Source organism: Chaetodon trifascialis, chromosome 1, assembly GCF_039877785.1.
Source record: "Chaetodon trifascialis isolate fChaTrf1 chromosome 1, fChaTrf1.hap1, whole genome shotgun sequence".
Taxonomy (NCBI): Eukaryota; Metazoa; Chordata; class Actinopteri; order Chaetodontiformes; family Chaetodontidae; genus Chaetodon; species Chaetodon trifascialis.
The window spans coordinates 4,870,360-4,896,737 of record NC_092056.1 but is presented as its reverse complement, the minus strand read 5'-3'; the positions used below and the strand labels follow the sequence as shown (position 1 = coordinate 4,896,737).

At 41.1% G+C, this 26,378-nt stretch overlaps 1 protein-coding gene across 1 annotated transcript in view; it reads right to left on the bottom strand.

The window, feature by feature from the left end:
* Positions 1-6,070: 6,070 nt before the first annotated feature.
* lrrc4cb (leucine rich repeat containing 4C, genome duplicate b) overlaps positions 6,071-26,378 on the bottom strand; it is a 39,481-nt gene continuing 19,173 nt past the window's right edge. Inside the window, exon 2 of the mRNA XM_070967339.1 lies at positions 6,071-10,969. Coding sequence (XP_070823440.1) covers positions 9,047-10,942 — 1,896 coding nt within the window. The 5' untranslated portion in view covers positions 10,943-10,969 and the 3' untranslated portion in view covers positions 6,071-9,046. The remainder of the gene's footprint in view (positions 10,970-26,378) is intronic.

Genomic DNA, 26,378 nt, shown 5'->3' with positions numbered 1-26,378 from the left:
TTTCCATTTACACCTGCTGTCACAGTAAAATGCCATCTGTATCCAGATGTGTTATCCGAATAATAAACAATCCGATCTTGCCTTTGCATTTACACCTGGTACTGATAATGCATTCTTGTTCTCACTGAGGTCAGATCTCTGTCCTTCAGAACAAAACCTGCACCTGATTAATTTGACGTGGCGCCAAATAAGTTTCAAACTCCCTTAAAAATAAATCTGTTTTGTGAGTTGTTCAGTCAAGGGAAACTTTGTGAAATGCTGTCTATGATAATTTTCTAGTTATTTGTCCCCTCTTGTAAATTCAGGAAATGTAATACACTAGGTTATTATTTTTTTTGTGGAAAAAATATCCTCAGTTTGCCCCACTGTGTTGCAGTACCAGCGTGAAAGCTACTCAGTGACTAGATAAATTGCAGGCCTGTTAACAGCAGGTCAGCTGCACAGACGAGGGCGACACACGCCGTCGCACACAAAGATATTTCTTACTGTGTAAAATTCATTTGGTACCCATATTACTTTCATTTTTCTTGCAGTTCTGTTGAATAATGCGTCTTTTGGCACATTCATGGCACAGAATAAACGTATAATTGGTAATTAGAGGTGCATCTCTTTCAGTCGTCTCGCTTGCTCGCTCTCTAAATTTGAACAAAGTGTATTTTATGTTAGCTAAAAACAAACCTCTGCACCTTGTACAGATTGCATTTACACCTACCTAAGGTCTGAACACAATGTCAGCCAGACAACCTCCTGATGTGGTCAGGTCAATTCCAATCACAACGCAGTTACTCTTCCATATATTTTTCCTTCTCTGGATGATTTCACTCAGCAGTACCTGTTCAGCTGTAACTGAACAAAACTATCAAATGCAGCAAAAAACGCAAAATCTCTCCTGAAACACAAGCCTTTACAGTTGCTGTTACCCTTTAATCTGTGGTTTTTTTTTTTTTTTTTTTGCTCACACAGTTTTTCATCTGCTTGCTTCTGTCGGATATTGTAATAAATTATCCATTAACTAGCATATTAATCAAACCAAATAACAAAGCATCTGGTACCTTACACGCACACACACCACACACACACACTCTACACAGCACACAGACATGTACAGAGTCAACATCGAGGCCACATGAGTGTTTTTCTCTTGTCCATAAAATCATAAGACGCTTGGCTCCTTCTCTTATCCAGTCTGTGCAGACAAATGTCTGTAGCTACTTTGGGCATAAAAGCTGCCAAAACTGTGAGAGATGCCAAACTATACTGAGGGACAGCTATCAGTGCCTGGAAAGGCAATTTTAGGGCCTGGCCTGCATTTCTTTCACATTGACTCATAGTTTAGTGGAAACTTCAGTTACTGCGTACAAAACTTAGTCATATATGCATATGTATTTATCTGACGTAGATCATTTGTAAATAATCCAGTAATAGTATCCTTATCTTATTAAAACACACATTTAATATCTTGCTGAAAACATTAGGGGAAACCATTTCACTAACAGTGATTCCACTTTGGCAGTAAAATTCAGGATATAATAATTTCTTTTTGCAAGAACAGTGGAAGAGCTCACAACCAAACAACTGATTCTGTGTCAGTCTTAATGATTTCATCTGTATATGCAACTGCTGCTCCATGCAAAGATGTGACAGCTGGTGCAGTTACATGCAGACAGTTTGTCAGGACTGTACCAAATTCTCTCATATATATATGAGTAGGTTTACTTTTTAAAAAAATCTTACTGGGATCAGCATTGAACATTTTTACTTTATTGGATAATTTACTGAGAAGGGGTGCAACAAGTGACCAAGCCTCTCAGCCTGATTATGTCCAATATGATCACGTTGCATAATTTGTGCCTTAGGCAACTGAGCCACCAGTGCAGTCCGGAAGCTTCCCTATTAGAGGTTCTTTCTACCTCACACCTTCCAGTCAGTGCATGCTACTGGTCGGCAAACTCACCTTCTCTCTCTATCTCTGTCTGCCTTTCACATGAGAAGCAGGTGTTATTAGATCCTTGATTATAGACATCAGCAGTCAAGAGGGAGACCATCTGCTTCACAGCCTGCTGGTGGTCCGTTTAACCTGGCTGTCTTCTCTTAAAACTAGACCCCCTGAATAAAGCTGTTCTTAAAGGGGACATTTGCACTGGGTTGGGTACTGTTCACATTTGAACCGATACTGGTTCCAGCACCTGCAAATGAGTACCCAACTGTACCTTTTTTTGGTACTTTAGTCTCTGTTTAATAACAGTGGAATTTCAGTTGTTACCGCGCATCTTTGAGGAAATGCATGTAACTACTGCAGTGCTTACATATTGTATATTTCACCCTAAACAGGATGTAATTCATGTACTATTGGCTTCATGCTAAGGTTTTAGATATAGTAAAAAAAATCTCACATACTGTTGATGTTTCAAATCGCATGTCGATAAGGAATTTTGGGGTGTTGGCTAATGCTGGTTAAAATTCTAAGCTAACATCAACCAAGACGATGGAAAAAAAAACGTGTTATCCCCGACAACACTCATTGACCAGGCATTTAATTACCGGAAGATATTGATGAAGATGTCAAAAGCTCACTTAATGTTTTGTCGTCCGTCGAGGGTTTATCTTCAGGGCTAGCTGCAGGCGTGCTGACGACTAGCTTCGGTTGCTGCGGGGGACTTTGCTTTCACTCCTCAGCTTCATGTTTGACCAGGTGTTCCCAATACAGCCATGAGTGTTGGCTGTATTGAGTTTTGAAGAGTGTAACCACACTTGCGACTGCTTTCTGTGACTTGAACAAGCTGCAGGGGTGATGTAGGGTCGCTTTGTCTCTTTATAAATTATTCTCTCACCCAGATGCACTCTCACATACTGAAATTTGTGACGGTTCATTGAACATGAATCAGCTCTTGGTTGTACCAACGTAATTTGGTTGGTGCCCTTAAAAGTACTGAGATCGGTACCCAACCCAACAGAGCATGTGGTTTCGCCCCTGCCGAGTCTGCTTGTGTGTGTGTGTGTGCGCTGCCAGGTGTTGCCTCTGTTTTCTTTAAGGTGTTAGAGGAGCCTGATTGCAGAGTCCAGTCAGATCTGGAGCACCTGGGCCCAGAGCTCCTTAGGACATGAGAGTCCCAGCTTCCAGTGCAGCTCTCTCTGTCTCTCTCGCCTGCCAGAGCCTGCAACCCCTTTTGCTTTGCTTAGCTCTTTGTTTCATTTTTTACTTCACAGCATCTTACACATTTACACTACTGATAATAAATAACTTTGTCCGTTTTCCGTTTTCATCGTGGCCTACAGATTTACGACAGTATATTTTAGCTCAACAGTAAGCAGCAGCAAATTGCATATTTGCTGAGCGCTCTTGGCTCCACATTGATGAAATATACCCTTCTTCTTCATGGAACCATTAGAGAGACATTTAAGCAACAGAACAGTGTTGGCTGCTTCAAGGGGCTTTAACATTGACAACATGACAAGGTGCTGCATGTGCCAGCACACAGAGTACCAGATAGAACACCACGCTCTGACTTTCTAGAGTTCACTTCTAAACTTTAAAGTTTGATAAACCATCAAACTGGACTTCTTATTTCATATTTTTTACATGAGCTATGTTGCAACACCATCATAATAAAGGAGCAGTTTAGTTGCACTGCCTGGTCTGTTTGACAGTGACCTTACAGCACATTGCCTTAAGCAAAATGCTCCAGAGAAAAGAATTGATTTGAAGCTAAAATTTATGGGCTCTCTTCCGAATCATACTGTAATAACGTAAATAACTACAAATCTAACCTCCCTCAACAGTGTATAGCGGGGTTTACTCCATCTATCTCAATAAGGAACCAAAAAAAACAAAAAATAGAATTATTTATTCACTGTGTGTTTTTTTTTATGACCCTTCAGCAAATATCATTTCCCACAGGCCCGTGTTTCACAGGTTACACATCACCAACTCGCCAGAATAGACCAGTCAAGTGGTGAAGCTATCAGAACAGACAGGGAGGACAGAGGGTGCGCATGTTTTTTGGTCAGCAGAGATCACAGCTAAAGAGTCAGAAAGATGACATTATAAGAAAACAGAATATCAGTGTGAAGGTGCCGAGATACTAACTTTATCTTACTTGTTATATATTAGAATATGAATGGTAGACTGGACAATGTGGTTCATTGTTTTCAGGAAGACTTATTTAAGAAACCCTCATTGAGAGTTTGTTTTCAGTTGCAAAGACCAGTGGAACAGCGCCTGAGTGTGATGACAGGTTTTATTCTAACCACCATGCAGTATCTTGGTATTTAATGAGCCTTAAGTGGACCTCCTGTCACATATTTCAGGTTTTCTTGTTTACCTGTTCTGCGTAGCAACACGGTCACGCTAATGCATTCTCTTGTGTTGTTTTGTTGCTGCTGCTGTCATGATGTTATTTCTTGTCTGAAAGCCCTCGTTTTCCTTTTATCTGGTTGAAAAAGTCCACTTCAAACGCGCTGTTGTGACACTTCTGTTCTGTTCAGGAGCCTCCAGCATCCAAGACTTGACAATCAGCTGATGAACAGCAGTCTTTTTGTACTACAGAACTCAGAATATCCATAAAGGAAATGACCATACTTTTTTTCTTCCTCTTTTTTGCCTCAGCATAGTTTGTGAGTGCAGTAATGCAGGTATTTCTAAAGTTTTGGATGACCAGTACATAGAGTACATTCACCACAGCCTCACAGCTGCAGAGGAGCAGTCGGGGTCTTTAGTTTCCCCCTCCTGCCCACCTTGTCAGATTATGCTCACATGTTACCGGGAATGGCCTTCTCTGGATGCAGACCTGGATCCAAGTATGACGTACAGACACAGAAGTACTGAAAAACAAGAAGCATGACCATATTCTGTAGCATACTAGGCCAGAGTTTTCCCTCAATAATCTCCTGATTACTGCTTATTGATAGCAAGTAAGGAAGCTGTTATACATGAATTATGATCTTAATAAGCTTAATCCTTAATAACCTCCAGAATAAGACATTAACAAGTGCTTTATAATGACTAATTAAGAGCCAGTGATGCTCCTAATATCAATGCTAATAAGCAGCTAGTTAATGCTGAATATGTGTTTCTTAATATAAAGTGTGAATTTAAACTTACACCTCGTTGAGATGATCGTAGGATTCACTGCTTGTGTAAATGCTTCCATCTCTCACTCACACACACTCTACATATTATAACTGGCTGGAAATTAATGAGATTACTCTTCAGAGTCTGAATGCGACCTGGCATTATTTCATCGAGGCTGAGTGTGTCAACTCCTGAATAAATTGATCAGTTAGCGGTGAATAAATGATCCCTTCGCTGTAAAAAAACATTCAAGCATTGGTGACTGACCTTACATACCAATAAGTGTCCGAATAAAGCCTGCACCAATTCCCTCATAACATTTTGCTGGGCTGCCATCAAGTACTTTCTGAGTGAAATGGAGCAATCCCAAAGGCAATTGTGCCTGTGAGCCATTTTGTGCAATAGGGTAGAGGGGCTGTTATAATGGAGAGCCGTCTCTTCACTGAATTGTTGTAATTTTTTACCCGAATCATGATTGTTTCCAGCGGAGATTCAGTTTAATTGATTCAATATTAAATACATTTTGAAATGCCAGTGAGGGTAGTGTAGGCTATTAGACTTGTATTTTTCTGCCTGTGACAATGTTCTCCAAGGTTCTGCGAGGTTCTTTGTTCATCATATTGAGTCAGCGGAGAGAACAGGAATAGCCTATTGTGCTCATGGTTATGAAATTCTCAGATTTGCCCGCATGAATCAAATGATTCTGTCACACAGATGGAGTGATTCAAATTGGATAAAAGAATCCAACTTGCCATATATAATACAGAAAGATCACTTCCTTTTCCTCTTAGAGAGATCGACTTCCCTCCCCTGACCTCATAAAATGAGCTACAGTGCATTTCTTCACAGCGTTTCTTCTCGGTTCAGCATTCTGGGAGCTGCTTGGTAATCCTTTTTGTTTGAATATTTCTGTACAGGTTTTCATGTGCAAATGTGACATAGACGGCAAAAATGGTGACAACGTCTCTGTGAATAATGCATTCTATGGAATCTAATGGAAAAAAAAAAGAATTGCAATTTTTATTTGTATTCATGTACAGTATGAACTACAATCTCAGGTATCAATAATTGAACATCATCCTCAGAGAAATTAGTTGGACTCCGTACAAGCACAGTCTCTTGTTGTTGTTTTTTTTTCTTGTTTTTTGTTTTGCTTTTTCGTCATTTTTTTTAACAATTGAAGCACATGTAAAATTATGATCTGAATATTTTTTTTTGCATTATGTTTTTGAAAATATTTTTTTTTTGTAGAAATTTACCCATTTGATGATTATTCTCTCCAAAAATGAGAGAGAATATTCCCCACATACAGTAACCCTCCCCATACATAGACAGTTGGCAGAATAACACACAAGAATTTGATCACCTTGGCTTAGGGTTTTGCACAAAAATCAAGCTCACTCTGCTGGTATTTAAAGTCCAACATTCTGCAGCACGGTCTTAATTTCATTCTGGCATTCGAATATACCTCCACGTAAAGCCATCCTGCTCACGTAAATACCAATACAGAGATGCTCTATTCATTCTGAGTAACTCAAAACCCTCATCTCCAAATATATATATAAAAAATCTTAACCTTTTTTTCACTGTAGCCAGCATCAACATTGAATCATTAAGCCACCAAAAGCATTGAAAAGGAATTGAGCATTGATAAAGAAAACAGTGGAAAGGGAAAGAATGGTTCACTCATTAACGCTACCAGTGAAGGTGCTACTCTCGTCATTCATGTCACTCAATGAATGAATGAATAGACAGTGAATAGGTTTCTGTTTCGATTGTTCCTGCTTTACAGTTTTATCAGTCTCTACCTCACCACACGTTACTAGTCTTTAAATGCACAATTTGACTCCACCGTCTTTGTTCATCTTTCCAACGTTATTGTAGAAAATGAAAGAATGAATTCAGGAGACTGACTGATCAGAGGCGCACGGCTCTGTGAGTGACAGCGCTTTATTATGCTCATACCTTAAGCTAAGTCTTCACAGAGGCGAAAATCAATAAGGCGAGTAAAACTGCTGGACAGCTGAATTGTTAAATTTGTCACATCATGCAGTGATTTATTTCATTTAAATAACTGAGTTGTGTTGCTCTGCAAAGGTGACGTCGTGTTCACGTCGTATCCCATCAACACCATCAGGAAACACACGTTACATGATGCCAATTTTGTCAACAGTCGCCTTTACAGAATCACCAGTGGAAATTAAAATACGCTTGTTGCACAGAGACCAAAGCGAAAGGCATATCTACCTCTTCTTACTTTCTGCACAAGGTCACTGTTTCCATGGCGACAGTCTGATGGCTAGTTTTGCCTCCTTATTCCTTATCTTTTTTTTTCACTCTTCTCCCTTCATATCTGCAATATCTCTGTTTGAAGACCCCTCATGACTGTTGTGGGTCTGGCTCCCTCCTCCCCACCTACTGCTCTCCACTTTTCATCCTTACCTCCCCTTTCCTTAAGCCTTCCTCTTTGAAAGACTAAATGAAAAAGCAAAGCGTAAACAGACTACAGGAGAGACAATGTTTTGATGGTCTATAAATGATGCAACATCAAAGTGTGTGTGTTTTTCTCGGACAAAAATGAGACTGAGCAGGGGTCGCTTCAATATCAAAGGCCTCTATCCCCGGTTAGATGTTGGGCGCATGGAAAAGTCTCATGCTGTTTTGTTATCGGCTTTCCTCTGCTAGTCTGCAAATGAACTGCTGATACAGATTAATGAGCTATAACCCATCTCCCCTTATTTTGTTGCAGGTTCCTAGCTGCTTCACTGACTATGTTAGCCCCGTCTGTGTTTGTCTGACAGGGTCACACTACATTACAAAGCAGCCTCATTTGCCTCTTTATCTGTATAACAGATGGACTATCAGTGCCCGAGCTCGTGTGACCCTGGGGTGATGGCAAGGTAACGCGACACTGAGTGGACGTAGATCATTACTGGGTTAACAGGGAGGCTACACACCGCAGCCTTATGCTCCCCTTCATTTTCCCAAGCAATATTCTGCCGTCGTGCAGCACATGCCGGCGGATAAAGCGAGACAAATGAGACATGGCGAAGGGTGAGGAACGTGTCCAGGCTAAGTGACAGAGAGGCAATCAAAGGCACACGAGGACATGGAGGAGGGTTGGGAGAAAACAGAGAAAAGATAGACAGGGGTGATGGAGAATTCAGAGACAGGGGAAGAGAGAGGAGTACAAGGAAAGAAGTAGTAAAGGCAGAAGTGTAAGGAAAAGGTAGGAGGAGGAGTGGGAGCAAAAACTTAATCTTAATTAAAGTGAAGGATGTATGGCTGTTGTTTAGGAGCCACAGGGGAAATGCACATTTACTCATTTGGTTGCTTTGCTCCTCGGGCATGCTGGCTTCACTGTGATATCATCCAGAGCTGTGTCATTAAAAGATCTCATTTCGTGTTGACTGACAGCTAGAATATGGCTGCAATGAAAATAAACCCATTTAATGTTTTGTCTCTCATAAACCTCCACCAAATTGGACATGGTATGCCGAAGAACTAGCAACTAAATGCTGACAAATATTAAAGCCATGCCCCACAACAAAACATGTTATCAGGTAAAATCAAATCACTGAATTAATGACATTGCATTTTTTTTTCTGTATAAGGCCAATTTCTACAGTGGTTTCACATGAGCTGCATTGGATACATTCTATGTTCACTTTCAGTAAACCATTCTTTCCCTTGTGCAGTATTACACAGAGAGAGAAATAAAACGAGCTAAAAAGCTATCACAAATTGTTTTTCTTCATTTAGCCACTAGACATACTTTTAATAAATAATCTTTGTTTTTGTAAAGACACTTGTTAAAGTATCATATGTCGTCCCTTTGCCGAATGCTGATTTATCGCGTTTATCAACATCAACTCTATGAAGTCAATGTCATTTTGATTTCCTTTATCTTCATGTTTTGGTCCATTGTACTCCAAGTATGAAACTGCTGATACTGGATGTTTAGTCAATTCAAGATCAGATTTGGGTCTCTTGTACATTGTCTTTTGAGCAGGCTTGAATCAGTAAAGGTTCCTGTGTAGCTGAGCTGTGTATGGTACTGAGCATAGGGGGGTGGTGGTAAGTGCTCTTGTAGGTGTTGTAGTGGTTGTAGTGCTCCAGAGGGGGCAGCGATAGGTGTCTCTCCATCGCAGCGACACCTGCAAGCTCTTCTTCAACTGTAATGACCTCCATAGAGGAAGCGGGGCCATCAGGATCCTGCTGGTTATGCTGCTTCCTCATCTTGTAGAAAATAACCAGCAGAACAGCAGCCATTAGCGTTATGGCCACAAAGCAGCCAATGATAATCTTGGTGGTTTTCATCACCTCATCCAGGCCATTGAGGACTCCTTCTCCATCCAGATCAAGAACTGGAATGGTGTAAGTCCGCTCTGTGGTCCTTGTGGAAACAGGAGTACCTTTCGTCGTTGAGGATGACACCCAGCCAAATGGTGGAAGTGGCGTTTGGCTATCATCCCCCGGGGTCTCAATGGTCTCCACGGTGACTGTGGTGAAATAGGTCACCCCACTGTTTTCCACAGAAGTGACATTAAGCACAGCTGAGGCAGAAATGTTGCCTGCTGTGTTGCTAACCATACAGGTGTAAGTCCCAGTGTCCTGCATTGTGACACTAGTAAAGTTCAGTGTCCCATCATTGAGCACAGACAAACGCACTTTATAAGCCCCATGTGTCACCAGTGAGCCATTTGGTGTAAGCCAGCTGATGGAGGTCAACGAGCTTGTACGACATTTAAGCTCTGCACCCATGCCTTCTGTCACATTCAAGTCACTGGGTGGCTCCACGATGACAGGAACATCACACTGGAAGAAGCTGTGGTCCAATTCCCCGATGTAGCGACCTTTAAAGGCTGCAGGACTATGGCAGCGGGCGCAGCAGCTGGTATTGGCAGGTACCGCTTCCTTCAGCCACCAGCTAAGCCACAAGATATCACAGTTGCAGTTCCAAGGGTTGTGATGGAGGTGGACCCGCTCCAGACGATGCAACGGTGTGAAGAGGTCATGTGGTAGAAAGGTAAGGTTGTTGTGAGCCAGATTGAGCTCCACCAGTGACTGAAGGTCATCAAAGGAATTTCTCTCAATAGTTTGGATCTGGGCGTGCATCATCCACAGCTTCTGAAGGTTCACTAATCCTGTAAATGAGCTGGGCTTGATAACAGAGATCTGGTTTCCTGACATTTCTAGCTCTTCAAGCCTGACCAAAGGTAAGATGTTGGGGATCTCCTTGAGGTTGCACATTCCCAGGTTCAGGTAGCGCAGATTGCTCAAGTCCTTGAAGGCTCCGTCAGAAATGTAGGAGAGACGTTTGAGCTCACCTAGATCCAGCCTTCGAAGCGAGGGAACCCGGTTGAAGGCATAAGATGGTATACTTTCGATGGGGTTGTTCCGTAGCCACAATTCCTTCAGCTTTGATAAGTACTCAAATGCTCCATTGGGGATTGTCGTGAGCCGATTATCAAAGAGCTCCAAGGTGTTAAGACTGGCCAGGCCATTGAAGGCGCCAATTTCAATGCTGCGGATGTGGTTCTTGCTCAGCTGCAGGATCTCCAGATGGCGCAGATGTTTAAAACTGTCCACCTTTATGACCTGGATGAGGTTGTCCTGGAGGTTCAGGTAGCGAGTGTTGGTGGAAATGCCATCTGGGACATCCCGTAGACTGCGACGGGTGCATATGACTTTGCTGAACTGGTTACTGCATGAGCAAACAGAAGGACAGGTCTGAGCACGAACCAGCCCAGCCACCACCAGGATATGAAGGGCCAAAAGCAACACAAAGAGGGGGTTGGACAGCGCCCCCTTCAGCCTACGACCTCTCATTGTCTGGCGCTGGAGGGAGGAGATCATTGTGTTCAGCATTCATAGTTCATCTGCTGTTTGTGTTCTCTGCAACAAGAAGAAAACAGGAAGAATAATATTTAGTAACCACATAAAGTAGCGAGAGGTACATTGTTGCTGTAGTGAGATATTGGTGCTGTATCAATGCCCCAGTAAAAAGAAAAATGTAAAAAATACAGTATATTTTAATATTGTGAACAGATGCTGCTTTTGTTGGTTAGATTGTAATTTGAATGACTTTGGGATTTGGATTGTTGGTCAGATGGCCAACAATGAAACAAAGACATAACATGGAGCTCTGGGAAAATTAGAATGACAGTTTTTCAGCATTTTTTTTTTACATATTATAGATGGAAAGATTCATCAAAAAGCTCTGACCAGATTGATATGAAAATAATCATTACTTCCAGCCCTAATCTATTTATACAACACAATGTGCACAGAATGACAAGAGAACAAGAGAAAGATGTATTAACAGCTTCAGTTAATTGACAATACTGCCCATCTGTGGAATAGGCCTAACAAGCTTTTTGTTAGCTGCCTAACCCTGGATTGTCCCAGATTTCCAGTCTTCACAGAAGCTGATGCATCTACAGTGCAGACTGAAAATGAAAAATGACCATTTGAGCAGGACTACTGAATTTCTTGAAAGCCCCCTTCCTCATTCAAGTCCTAGGTTTTTACCCACAATACACAAAGCCTCTGTGAAAGTCTTAAAAGACATAACGCAATCTGTTGATGTCAGTGGGACCCATTCTTCCCAGCACAAAACAAGTCACTGACACCAAAGCGTTGCACTCAATGAAAGTGGTCCTGCAAGTCCACAGACAAATAATGTATGACTGCCAGTGGGAAATTTGTACCCATGAGTATCCATGCAGAGAAAAACAATGCAAAAAGCAATTTATCCTGTGAAACGCATACACTGGCAAACAGAGATGAAGTCCAGCTATTGTTGCCTGAAATTGTGCTTGTATTTGATATAAAACACAACAATATATGAACATGGCCACTGACAAATGCTACTCAGTGAGGGTTATTTTTCACTAATTTGACTTTATACCAAAGTATTCTATGGCCTGTTTTTTGCCTTTGAAATATTTTATCTGTGATTCATTTCCTGGAGTCTCAAAAACAGCATTTTTCATCGATTCATGATTAATGCTCATTCAAAGCAGTATTGCAGTGCTGTTTACTTTTTATTACGATCCAAGTTATCGTCATACCAAAATCACTGGCAAACAGTGTGATTCAGGGGGCGAACAGGTATGGTGTTGTCCTTGCATAACTAGAGCAAAATGTATTATCTCCCAAATCAGGTGACTAACGAGAAACTTGTTGCTCTTTTAGATTAAATTAGTTCATTCAGACCGAGTGTGTGCTCAAGATAAAAATAGATAAGACGTCCATATACATAGAGCCTCCCACTTCCACACTGCAGTGTTGATGCGTTGCTATCATCCCTTATTTATTTATTTTCTGCTCACTAAGATTGTAACCTACAAATAAATCAATACATGGCCTACTGCATACCGAGCATATCATATATGATGTGACATTATACAGTGTGACAGCCTTGTGTCAAGCTTTGCTATTAAGTGATGCAGGCACCGTTCTTCAGTGCAGTCAATGCCTTTGCCAAGAGCAAAGCACTCTTGCCTTGTGCAAAAAACATTAGCCTCGCCTGCTGGGCCTTTAGATTTAAGTATTCTCTTTGTCTCTTTCCAACTCTTCCAACTCAAGATATCTGCTAATCGTCTCTTTCCGTCAACCCACAAGCAAGAAGACGCAAGCGTATTATGACAGGTGTTTTCTAAACTGTAAAAATTGCTAACTGAGGTGGAAATGTTCTCCAGTGAGGATGAGTGGCTGACTTAATCAGTAGAAATGAGCCTACATGTGGCTCGGTTTTGCACCAGCCAGGCTGCCACGCCAGTCGCGGTGGAGAAGGCCTGTGGAGAGATGAGCCTCTGCTGGGGAATCAGATCGAATGAGGCATCCCACTGGCAGGAGCTCATTTTGTCTAGCTGGAATTACAACAAGCCTGAGCTGCCACCTAAGAGAAGAAAATGTCAGACATGGCAAACACACTGATGGAGATTATCAGCTGTCAATAAAACATCTCTCTTTGCATTTCCACTGGAATGCTTAATGAAAAAGGCATAATTTGGCAATGAGCTTGTTGATGTTCTACTCACAGACTAATCAAAGCTTTGGCCACATGCATCATAAATCATTTTATCTGCATAGATTGCATCATTACTCAAAGTGTAGGCACATATATCGCAGAAGAAAGAAATTTGCTCCAAACATCCTTCCTTTGTTGGTGCAACACTGTGTGGATTAATTCCATCTAGGCACGCTCAACATGTATTCATAGAGGCTGAAAGCAGTGGCTGCTTACATCCAAAATCCTGCCAGCAACATAAAAACACACCCACCCTTACTTTTCTGCTTCTGCACCAACAGCCACTGGCATTATGTTTGACATCACTGTGATTTGCCAAATTCATTTGTTATAATGAGTTTGTTGGAAAAGTGCTAAGGTAACATATGTCTCAATCGGGGTGCGCATAGCAAGGAAGCAATAAAGCAGAGTATTTCAGAGCACTTAAATTACAATGTGAGATGATTAGAGTCTTGTCAGTGTGCAGTGCAAGCAACCACTTTCTACTCCAGCTAGCGAAATATGTTAGCCCCAAATACTGGTCAGACCCAAATAACTGGGTGTCTACCAATCAAGAATGTAAGTAACACTTCCAAAAAAAGAACCTGAGTTTCATCTCGTGGCATGAATATGAGAAGAAAATATGTTAACACTGCTCCACACGAGTCAAACTGAGGAAGATAATACATCAGTGAGGATGAAACATAACAAAAAATGTTGCATTATTGAACGATTTGCTTTGCAGTCACATTTTGATTCTGACTTTTTTCTCCACTTGTTGACATATTTAGCATTTCCCTTCAGAGATCTAAGGGGGAATTTGGACTGTTTCATGCACAATAGGATTATTGCCACCAAGTGACAAAAACATAAAGACCTCAATTTGCACTTCTACTATAAAACAAAGATGCATGCTCACGTTTGTCAGATTATCACAATCAGCAGGAGCTTTTCATATCCCAAGCCATAAAATGGCTAAAAATAAGATTAAAAAATGTTTTTTCATCTCATAATTTATTGTAATGTTTGAAGGAAGAAAAAACATCTAAACAAAATTCACGTGTTTATTAAACAATCACTGATTTCACTGATTCGCAGTTGATCCAGTGAGTGTGAAACTGACTGAGTGGGTAAAATGTGAAGTGATATGAAATCTGGCAAGTCTCGTCTTAATGGAGAAAGAAGCCCTTGGCCACCGAAAGAGCTGTCTGATCAGCTGAATGTCATCTTGCTAATTCATTCAACACATTACGGATTCATTAGATTTGCATACGTTTGTTGCATGTCTTGTTTTTAACCTCGTTCGTGCTGATTTTGAAACCTCACAGGCCATCTGTGTCTCACAAGACCTGTGTACACACACAGTGCCTGGGAGATGCAGATGGATAACAAGTACATTGTGTCAGTGTTTGAAATTATGACACACATTTTCAGTGCTAATGAATATATTAGCCCATACAGTATATACAATAAATAAAGGCCTAAGCTACCTCACAACAAGACAGTATGCTAATGGAAGGGCTGATTTCTTATTGTCAACAAATCCCATCACTACATTAGTCCGCCTCTAAATGCTTTCAGACTTTCCTACTGTGTCTGTGGCACTCAGCTTAAAGTTCATTTGTTACTATTGAACAGGTAAATCTTTAAAAACAGGTCACAAATGCATAGCTCCCATTTCTTAAAAGGCTTAATACTGTCCTCAAACAGCTGGGAATTGCAGTTAACTGAAACAGGAGTAAATAGTGCATTTTTTTCTACTCCATTTTTTGCTGCACTAGTGAGTATGTAGAATTGACTCAAAACAACAGATCCTAATTATAATGAAAAAACATGTCACCCGGTGCGACGCGGAGGCTCATGTATGTTTTTATTAGCTTTTGGACAATAGTGGAGCTCTATGGATCTTCACAGATGAATAAATTCAACCATGCTTTGGCTACACAGAATCGAGTCATTGTTTGGTCTTTTTAGTTTAGATTTGTTGACCAGAAACTGCACAGAAAGGATATCTAACACTGCCAGCATTATCTTTTAAATTGGTATGGAGGAGCTCCAAATAGAGAACTTATTCAATTAATCAAATAGTTGATCAGCAGAAAATGAATCACCGCCTATTTTGATAAATAATTTTTAAAGCAAGAATGCAAAACGTTCTCTGGTTCCAGCTTCTCAAAAGTGAGGATATGCTGTTTATCTTTGTTGCATGTGATCGTAAACTTAGTGTCTTCTGTTTGTGGTTTGGTCAAAGGTGTCATATGGGGCTCTATAAAGGGCATTTTTCACAAGATCTTACAGACAAAGTGATGCATGGATTCATTTAGAGATTGGCAGGTTAAACAAAACCAAACAAAAAAGGTTTGTGAAGAGCAGATGCAGGAGATTAAACTAACATTCATTTTCATTTAATTGTGGTAAATTTAGAAAATGGCTAACTGTTGCCCAGTACAATGTACAGACTTTCATGCTTTTCTTACCATGGCAGATTGAAGCATTATAAATATAAAGATAAAGAAAATACAGTAATAATCAGATCAGTAAAACACAACAGCAGCAGCTTTATGTCGTTGCGTTGAACAGTTACTAACGCATTAGTAACCTACACGTATGACAACATCTGAACAGTAATTATTTTGTGCGTTAAGTGGGTAATTTGATTTCATGACTGTGAGCATCCACTTGTGTTGCTCCATGTTATTCAAGCAAAGACTAGACTTTTAAATCCAACACTCTGAGAAAAATAAACCTCTTTGTTGGAGTGTATGTGCATGTTTCATGCTTGTTGGCGTACTGTATGTCTCTGGGGATATGGGGTGGTGGTGGCCATGATAACTGGAGGCCAGAGCTCTGCTGCTGTCTCATTCTGACATGCAGACTGAGAGTGCTTCACTCTCTGCCTCTGCTCCACCTGAAAAAAAAAAAAAAAAAAGCTGAATCCCCTCCCCCATCTTGGCCTCAGTAGGCAGAGTGCTGGTGTTAGGGAAATAAATCTAAGAGATGTTGGGTGCTGGTGACTTATCAGCCAAAGTCTATTCTTTTAACAGGAACAGAAATGATGGCCCCTTCGTTGACCGGACGCGTCTCAGAGCAGCGAGAGTAAAGTGCATTTTCTTGAACATTATTCATTCTTCTGGGATGGTGTTATCCAGCAAATATATATTTTTTTAATGTTGTCACTAGCTTGCATCCTGCAGCCAATTTTAAACTGTGCCTGTAAATGGGGGTGAGTTCAGGTTGTTTAGACTACAGGCCTTCCTGCAGCTGGCATGTGCATCATAAAGCTTGGTGTATTGTCATGATCACATCTGTCATTTCCTCTAGCTGTTTACGCCTGATGGATATTTCTTATTTGCCATGTCTTCATCATATAGTTTTGGTTGGAGCGATGCTTTAAAATAAAAAACTTTTAGAACAATTCACATGAAGTGAGTGTTTTAAACACGGTGCATTGGCAGCGCAGCCTCTCTCTGGTCTCCTCTACGAGAAAATTACAGGCTACTGCTGCAACGCACTGTCGTTGAGGCTACAAAAAAAAGGGAAAGCAAACCACGTTCTGGTATTTATTCATTTGGTTACACCCTCTGTGGAATATAATTTCCCTTGGTGGGATGCCCAAAGAAGAATAAGAAATCATTATTCCAGCTCTGCATGAAAGCAAATAGAAATAATTTCTGTGCCTTCAATCGGATCATTTAAAGTACAATTGACGGCAGCCACAAAACTATATTTTCAAGGTGCTGAAAGTATCAAGAGCATCCTGGCAAAATGGCTGCAATGTACCTGTCTGAAGCCTTTCATTTTCAGTGGATTCAAGGTACAGTAACATCATTCTGATTGCATATGATCCTATAATGTCCTGCTGAAAGACAGTTGCAGATGTAGAAAGGAAAAGCAAATGTATAAGCAAGGTCATACTAGTGGGCTATGCTGAAGTGTTTTCTCTCATCACTGTGGAGATGAAGTGCTTCATGTATGGATGGCTGCCAAGGGCGTTTGTGAAAAGGTAGAATGGATCTCGGCTATAGGGTTCAGTATGCTATGACGGCTGCAGGGTTTTCATAAAGCTGACCACGAGTGTTTACTAGCTTGCGTCAATGTGAACACAAGAGCCAGAACGTCTTTAGATTTCCCTATATTACATTTTGAGTAATTCTTGGATATTCTGGGCAGTTCAATAGAACATTGTAGTAGAACAATGTAATTGAATTTTCACATAAAAGCTCCATTGGTTCCTTTGATTTTAAAGGTGTATTCATTGATAGGGAGCACAGAAACATGAAAACAAGCTGACAGACTCAACCACACACCAAATACTGCATGCGGGTCATTTAATTCTAAACAATGAGCTGCAAGCAGCTGCAAAGCTTTATGAAACTGCAGAGCAGGCTGACACTGATTTCAACGATTTTGGCACAATGAGCAACCCTCTCGCATTTTACAGTCATTTGATTTAATGTTATTGTGAAAAAAAGATTAGGCTTTTAGAGTGGCATCAGGGTTTATGCTGGAAAAGTTCAAAGCCCAATAAAGGTATATGGATCAGAAATATATGTAGAAAACCCGTCCACACATCCATTTTCTACTTCCATGTATCCTGTGCAGGTTCATGGAGGGCAAGAGTCTGCCCAGCGCACTATATTGAAAATAGTCCTAATAATTTATTGCCAAGCCTTTTGTCTGCCATTTTTCTGCTGAATGTAAAGTCCAAAATAGTCAATAACTAGCCAAACAAGCTTTGTTTTCTCTGACCAACAACAGAGAACAGACTGTAATTTTGGCCTCTTCATCATGAACTATGAGAAAAGAGTTGGTCCGCTTGGCCCTCTGACCTGAGCTTAACCCAAACCATCCCCTCAAGGCAGCAGCGATCCCAGATGGCACGATCATATTATTGGAAATCATCACAATTTTAGATGACCAAGCTCATTTTCTCCTGTCTGTGATGGAATGAGATTAAATTAAAAGAAAGGCAAAATTGAGAGCAATCAAACTGCCATCTGGAATTATGGTCAGGCAGACGATCACTGTGGGGAAAAAAAGAAAAAAAAACTTTCAGACACAATTCGCTATCAGGCAATATGCTGCTGTGTGGTATTATGTCTGAGAACTGTGCAAAAGGCATTATTTTTAATCAATCTCTTGTTTCTGAGGAGGAATGTAATATTATCATCAGCCATCCAGCCAGTTTGCCCTATAGACTGATGATTGCAATTGTGGTTACTGAATTGTGACGGCCCTGTTTTGTTTAAAATAGCCTTGAAATTGCCAAGATGTTCGGTCTGTGGTTTAAAAGTATCCAATTACTGTATAAAAAAAATTTCTAAGGATCCATAGAAGAGATGACTGACTTCGAAACAATGCAGCGTATTGGCATGACACATCTGGACACTGGTGTTAATGTGTTAAACAGCATCACCGTACAGAATATAGAGCTCCTGTGTGATATTTCATGTGCCTTATACATTTCAAGGGAAGAAGAGGAAGGTTGCTGTCTTGTGCCAATACTGGAAAGAGGGAGAGCGAGAGGGTAAAGAGACACCTTTCAAGTGATAATTCAATTCCTATTCACGTATTACCTTATGCCGCCTCCATTATGATAATTGCATGGGCTAAATAATCTGCAGGGGCCTCCATGTTTAAATGCACTCTGCCAAGGCTCTGTCTGGTCTCTGCAAAGGGATTAAGACAGGATGCCCTGGGCGGCAGACTGACTGAATGCGAGGGCGCTCTTAGTATTCGTGTCACTTGTCTAGTCCACCAATCTGCTCCCATGACTGCGTTCCTGAAAAGAGATCTGCAGGATTCGGCCAGTTGTGTGTTGAAGGGCATCGTGGCGGAGTCCAGGCTGATTGGACCAAATGGAAACGTGGCACAGTGAAGTATGTTGGTATGACTCAGACAGTAGGATCTCATATAATTGCTTACACTGATACGGACTCTCACTGCATCACATTTTGGTTTCGGTGACCAGAAAACTGTGCAGACACATTCCCTCCACACGCAGTGCAAAAAAAAAAAAAAAAAGCAGGTGGCAGCCTCAGTTTAAGTAGGTGAGTACACAAAGCCAGCAGCGGTGGCAGAATAATGAGCTGCACAGACCCCATAAGCTGCCTTGTTACAGTAGTTAAACAGATCACTGCTTTAACAGAGGATTTGTGTGACTGGTGAAATAAGTGAACGTGCAACTGTGGCCCAACACTGGACTGCTAGCAAGAATTCTGAACGAACTCTTGACACTCATTGTGTTTGAAAGATGAATTATTTAATATTTAATTAAAAAGGTTCCACATCACAGTGATGCCCTTGTTACATTTTATGCTTCATCATAGGAGCTTGGCACTTTCCAAATGTGTTAATTACATATTGAATGTGAATTTTTTCAGGTTCAGAAGCTCTACAAAGTGGGGCAGGAGTTAGGTTTTAATGATATAACACTTAAATTCAAATTCTCATGGCCAGGGACAAAAACTATTTTAGTTTGCAATTTGTAGGAACCATTTGGATTTCTGCCTTCCCGTGGCCTATCACTGGTGCAAGTGGCAATACTTCCAAAAGGCCAAAATACCGTTATTCGTTGTTAGTACTGAGAAAGACAACAGCGTTGCATTAAAATGACACAATAGCAATGCAGTTTCAATGGCCGGTCTTGGCAGGTTGCCGCTCCCTGCAAAATGCAGAGTGCTCGAAGGGATTAGTTCACTGGAGTGTCCCCTGTTCAGTCACAGCTATTTGCCAATGAATTCCGGCCATTCCTGTTTGCAAATTGACTGAATAGGACAAGTTGGAGGCAGTTCTCTCTGGAGCTTTTGTGTTCACACTGGGGTGACGGGATACTGACAACAGATGGCACCATACGTGGCGCAGTCTTTTGTTCTTTTGTTTAAGATTGCTGCCCACCAGTGTGCCACTGTGTCTCATTGTAAATCCTTTGTCTGGATCCTGCCCCACTGTCTGTCAGTATGTGAAAAGTCATTAACACGTCCCTAATAAATGCAGTGCTGCGACAACAGTATGTATGCATTAGATTGGTGTTGACACAGATTTCACTGATTGCATGTGTCAGCCTATGTCGTATCAAGGTGACATTTATGATGTATAATTCTGGTGGCAAAAGTTTTGTTTGTCTTGGTTCATGGCTGATGGCTCAGTTTTATAAAGCAAACTGGCTTGATGTAGCTTTGAGGTCTACAGTCTGTAAGGCTGATGAAATAAAATGTTAATAATGAAAACAGAAGTCTAAACTCACACACAAATCCATACATCCAAAGACTAAAAAGCTATATACTGAAGCCACTGAATATTATGCCCTACTACATCAGATCTGTTGAAAGCACAGCTCAAGGTCCTTCTCTTTACTTTGCCTTTTAATACATTTAATCTGTTAAATAAATAAATGCACTTTGCAGCTTTTCTGTGAAGATTCTCATTCATCCAGGTCATGGTACTTCTACTTTTGTAACAGCTGTTTTATTCATTTTTGCATCACTAATTGATTTTAATTTGATCTCTGCTGGGTTATATAAATGATTTTTGTTGTCTTGCCCATGTTTGTGAAGCACTTTGCTCAGCTCATGTTGTTTTAAGTGTGCTATAAAGCTGATTTGACTTTGACAAAGCTACAAACTACTCGCTGTTGAACCTATAGCTGCTGGAAATGTCTTGCTCCAGTTTATCTGTTGGCTTGACTGGGTTTTGCCTCGGCCGAATGTTACATCAAGTTGAAGAGAAAAACCGTAGAACTCCCAGACACAAACAGAAGCATGACGCTCCTCCTGGCTCGCTTTAGCTGACACGGTGCTCCCGACTGTAAGCATTAATATATAATGGCGAGCAGAACTTCTTTCAAAATTTAAAAGTGGATGCCACTGCTCTGATGCAACAGTGATGGATTACAAGTGCTGAGACGTCTGGTTGCGTTCAGATCTGTATCAGCTCGGAGTCTTAAAAAATGCCCTGAGATGAAAGCTGAACACAAACACAGCTTCTGTATAGTTAATGGGCTTCACTGGATGAATTGGCCTAAAAAGCACACAGCATCCAATCATCTAGTTATGCTTCCATAAAGCGCATACAGTGTGCACCTGTGAGACTATAAGTAGGCTGTTAACGCGTAATTACCTTTATGTAAACCTCAACCAAAAGCACTGAATGTTGCACTGAAAAACTTTAATGCCGTTATGATTTGTCATAGAGAATAAGGACATCCAATAATATTCTGCAACTCCAAAAACCCAAATATATTTACATCGCACTGTGATTGGGACTATGAGATAATTACCTTTGGCTGTGAAATGAACACACACACACACACACACGTGCACCTTAGGATCACATTTAATCCTTCAATAGCACACACACACACACACACTGCAAGAATTACACATAATGCACATGAAGTAGAAGCCTGCATATCTTGGTCAAGGATTAAATGCAAGCTAAACCCCTCTTTCCCAAATTGCTTAACTGCCTTGAATAAAGTGATAACGATGTGATACTTCCATTGATCCCCGCAGTGAAACTCTTTTCACTTTGCTCCCTCCAGGGAGGTCAGAGTGCAGGGTCATCTTCACATAGAGCGCCCCCGGAGCTGTGCAGAGAGTCAGCGGGGAATCGCTGACTTGCTCAAGGGCAGGACGAGAACGGCGTGTACATGACAAGCTCTTTCCTGTCCGGCTACAATGAGAGGATCTTAAATCTCTCCTGCTTAGAATGTCTTCAAAAGAAATTCCCAGCATAAGACACAAAGCTTCCAGAAGTAGAGGGTAGATTTTTATTTGAAGTGAACATTAGGAGAGCGCCATTAGGTTGTCCTACTTTGAAGGCAATCTATTCTCCTCGTCCTCTATATAGAACAAAAGGAACAATGGGCACTTCTCTGCTATTCTTCTTAAAGTATATCCCTGCCGTGTGCCATGTTGTACTATATGATCAAGTGCCACCAGAGCTAATTACCATCTCACATTTGCAAAAGTGGATCTGAAGCAATGGTCTGTGTTGCATATGTGTCATCTAACTCAGAATTGTAGGGCACTATAGATTCCTTTCATAAAGCAACTAGTCCATCCCAATGCAACGATGCACAGCTAGTAAATTAAATTCCCTTCGACCAGATTACTATAATTATCTACCTCGCGATGAGGGGTGAGCAGAGGATTAAGGTCTGTTTTAAAAATAACCACCATCAAATATATTTGGACTCGATAAATGAAAGCTGTGGAGCAGACATTTTCTCAGTGGTGTGATTTGGATTTTTTTTTCCCCTCTCTCTGTCTCTCTCCTCTTTCCCCTCCTCTTTTCTTCTCCGCCTGTTAATCTGCTTTGATTCTTTAGCAGCGAATGCATGACGCTTGGTGGGAGACCATCTTAAAGTCAGTCAGAAATCAAAGCAGGGAAAATGCAATTATTCAAGTGGCAGTCAACAATTTTTGTAAAAGATGGATGTACACTGTAAACACGGGCTCTCGTAAAGGCTCAGATCTACCAAGAGGATCACAAATCATCACCATGAGCCGCATTATTGTTGTGTTTGTGCAAGGTCATTTTCCAGGCCTGGGATTTGTTGCACTGTCGCAACACAAACATTACGTGCCTTTTTAACTTTGTATTGTGCGCTGATGATGATGATCATTACCCCTTATTATGTCAGTGATGGAGGAAGTGTTATTACGTTTTATTATCTCCCGAGCCAGCTGCCGAGCGCACTGGCTGCGCTTGTACTAGGTGGGGGATTGTGTTAAGTTTCTCACTGCTGATGGCTGATTGATTGTGTGTAGCCAGTGTTGACAGCATACAGTAGGTAGTCCATCTTGTTTTTCTTTCATTATTTGCTCATGGTGAGAAGCCTCAGCTGGCATGCTAACAAGCTGTTAAAGATTGGTGCTGTGCCAAAATTTGTATCCCCCTCCAAAAATGTGTCTTCCACCGGTTTGCCCTTGTTTGTCCTTGCCATTTGCTGTTTCTCTTTTGTATGTTGTTTTCTGACATTTCACAAGCAGATTATCACATATGAGAGCTAAAGGAAGCAGACCGCGTGACATTAAACAGGCCGCCTCCAATACTGACCATTTCAAAAGACGGCAACATGAATTTCATCCAAAAGATGTTTTTTTCTGATGTTATTATTGCACAACATGTTGTCAGAGAGACAATTTATAGGGCAAACTTTTTATTTTTTTACCACAGCCCCAGTCTCTAAAATTCAACTGGACGATTTTCATGCTAACTTTTGAAATCGTGCACGCCACAGGGCGCCCTGGTAGCTTATCCAGACGAGCGCACGCCATGTGCACTAAGGCTGTGTCCTTACCACAGCAGCAGGGATGGATTCCAACCTGCGGCCCCTTGCCCCAGGCCACCCCCCTCCCCCCCCAAGGTCTCTCCTGAGCTGAACTATCCAATTTGGAAAAAAGGACCAAAAAAGAATAAATTGTGCAGACCTTTGCAAAGCTTTAGTTTTGTGATGTATTATATAGACCTGCTGCACAGCTTGATGATGAAGATGATGAAGGCGATGTGTGAATTCCATCAAATAGGAATTTCAGGGACAAGCTTTATCCTTGCCATTCATTTCACCTTTGTGAATCGTGCTGCCGTCGCTAATCGGCATAAATCCAACCCATCATGTTACAGCGTATGTGTGTCTGTTAACCTGTTAACCTTGAGCTTTAATCCCAAGTTAACGTTACCCCGGGTTATCTTTACATGTTTGACACTGTTTATATTTAGTCATGGTTAGCCTGAGGCGCAGCTGTCCAGCTGCAGTGGTGCTGAATATTGTTCATCTGCTGTAGCTTGTTTTTCCTCCCCTCTCATATGAGATTATTTGAGTCAAGCATGCAGCTTGCTTGACACCAAGCCTTGTGTTTGTATGTGTAATGTTAAACATACTGCAAGGGAAGGCCCTTATTCCTAAAGTGGTAGCTTCTTTGATAGTTAAAAGAAATATTTAACGAGGCAATGTTTTTCACGCTCTACTGAATGAGATGATACACAGATACGAGATGAACAACCTGGATTTTTCAATTACTCTATAGAAGGACATTTGTCCCAGCTCATTGAGAGGCATGCAGTCTTTCTACTTATCTGATCACCAAGTTCTTTCATTAAATGCCTGAAACGTGGCATAAACCTGGCACCGTGGCAATACCTGAAAGCTGCAGAAACAAACTCTGAAAACAGTGCTGACATATTGTCACTTTAAAAGCTGATCTGGTGAATTTGTAAGACCTCAGCAGATTTGGAGCAACCTTAGCATTCTGGACACCTGATGAATATACTCTCCCCTTAGCTCTGTTTTTGGTCTTTTCTGGCTCTTTAGCCGTTTAACACTCCACTATGTTCACCAGCTTGTTGCTAACTATCTCTCTGCTGTGTTGTATTTTACCGGAAAAACAGCAATGGGTGGAAAAGCTAATGAGGAGAGCAGTCTGAATGAGCTAAGAGAGGAAAGCCAGAGAAACCAAAATAACAAGCAGAAACATTTTGTGAAGCTGAGAGCTTACGTTTCTCTGAGAGTTCATCACGAGTGACACTTTTCACATTACAGTTAAAATTTGGAAAACAAATGTTTAAGTGAAGCCTGATGTTGCCTTACACTTAAAGGAATCATCCTTTTCTCCTCCAGGCATAAAGCTTATTAATGAAACACTGGTTTCGGATTGGCAGATATCCAAATTCTGAAAAAAAGGGGCATCAATGCATCCCTAATCGATAATATAAAAAATGTAGCATATTTTAGCAGCTTTAAATATTTTAATGTACTTGAAAGTGTATTGCTTATAGTTACACTGTCAGCAAAACCATCCATTTTCTATATCAGTATCCCATCATGCACTGGGCGCAAAGCTCACGTAAAGACAGAGACACATTCACACCTTGAAGCAGGCATTTTAGAGTGCCCGCTTCACCATAACCTGCATGTCTTTGAGCTGTGGGAGGCAACTGCAGTACATGGAAGAGACTGATGCAGACATACTGATAAATAATGTAAAAAATCCACACAGAACCGATATGTTTGCATGTTCTCCCCTGCTGACCTGCAGGATGAACCATATAACCATCCACTGTGCAGTTCAGTATTACATATATTTTCTTATATTTGTAGAGGTGTATTTGTAGGTTTCTTTTTATCCCAGCTCCCAGAATTTGAAGTTGTGCACACTGAGCACACAGACTCCATTGTCTTTCTCTGTCTCTCTCTGCATGTCTGCAGCTCCACTGCACCTTAATCCTCCAGCTGTTTCACTCTCTTTCCTCGAAGCACCTTTCTCCTTCGCCCTTGCTCCCCTGAGAACCGCTATCTGTCTCCCCCTAACCCGGAGCCTTTCTCCGTCTCATTCTCTACTCCCGTCACTAAATAATTCCTTACAGAGGAAAATCTAATCAAATCTCAGTGAGAGTGAGAAACGCAGAGGTGGGAAGAAACTGTGTGTGTGGATCAGACTTAGAGAGGGGGCTAAAAAAAGACAGAATCAGAAAGCAACATTGGCAGTGTGTGAGGGGGTTAGAGTGAGAGAATTGCAAGTGCATTAACAGTCAGAGCACTTAGTGTGAGGAATCCATTCATTATTCATTAGCTAATTCACCATGTATAGTAATTAAAATCAGGGCCTGCTCCAAAATGGAAAGAGCTATGATGGACTGGTTTTCTATGTACAATATTTAACAGGGCTGTTTTCAGTACTCCTGCTTCAGGGTTTTATAAATCATGTTTACGTGTTTAAAGTGTGCAACGTGCTGTCAGGACTCTTCTAGTGCAGTAGTACATGCGGTGAGATCGTTCTGACACGAGAATGAATCCAAAATAGAAATATGCAAATGTGCAGCATGACCTATAAATAACCAACAAACCGCTGCCTATTTATCATACAGTACATTTGAGGAAATCTCTGGTTAAAAAAGCAAAAATCAGCATCGTCACTGTAAAGATATACATCTGATAATCAAAACACATGCGCCTCAGGTTGCACATTTACATATTTTGGAGAAATATACAGTGTATAAACTGCTTTATTGTACTGCATTTAGGAATTCTGACAATTTGTGTGTAAAAACTTTACAGTGCACAAATACATGTCACGCCCCATCAACAAAACAAACACAGGCAGTTCGGCTAATGGCAAAGTAAAATGGGGCATGCTGCTCATCCCCTTGTTCGGTCTGTGGGGGGGAAAGAGGTGCTTTATATCTGAGCTATATTGGAACAACAAAGTTGTTCGTTTTGGCCTCGTTCTGACAGCAGTGGTAGAGGTTTGAGTCCAAATAATCCAGCAGTAATGTGCCTATTTATTC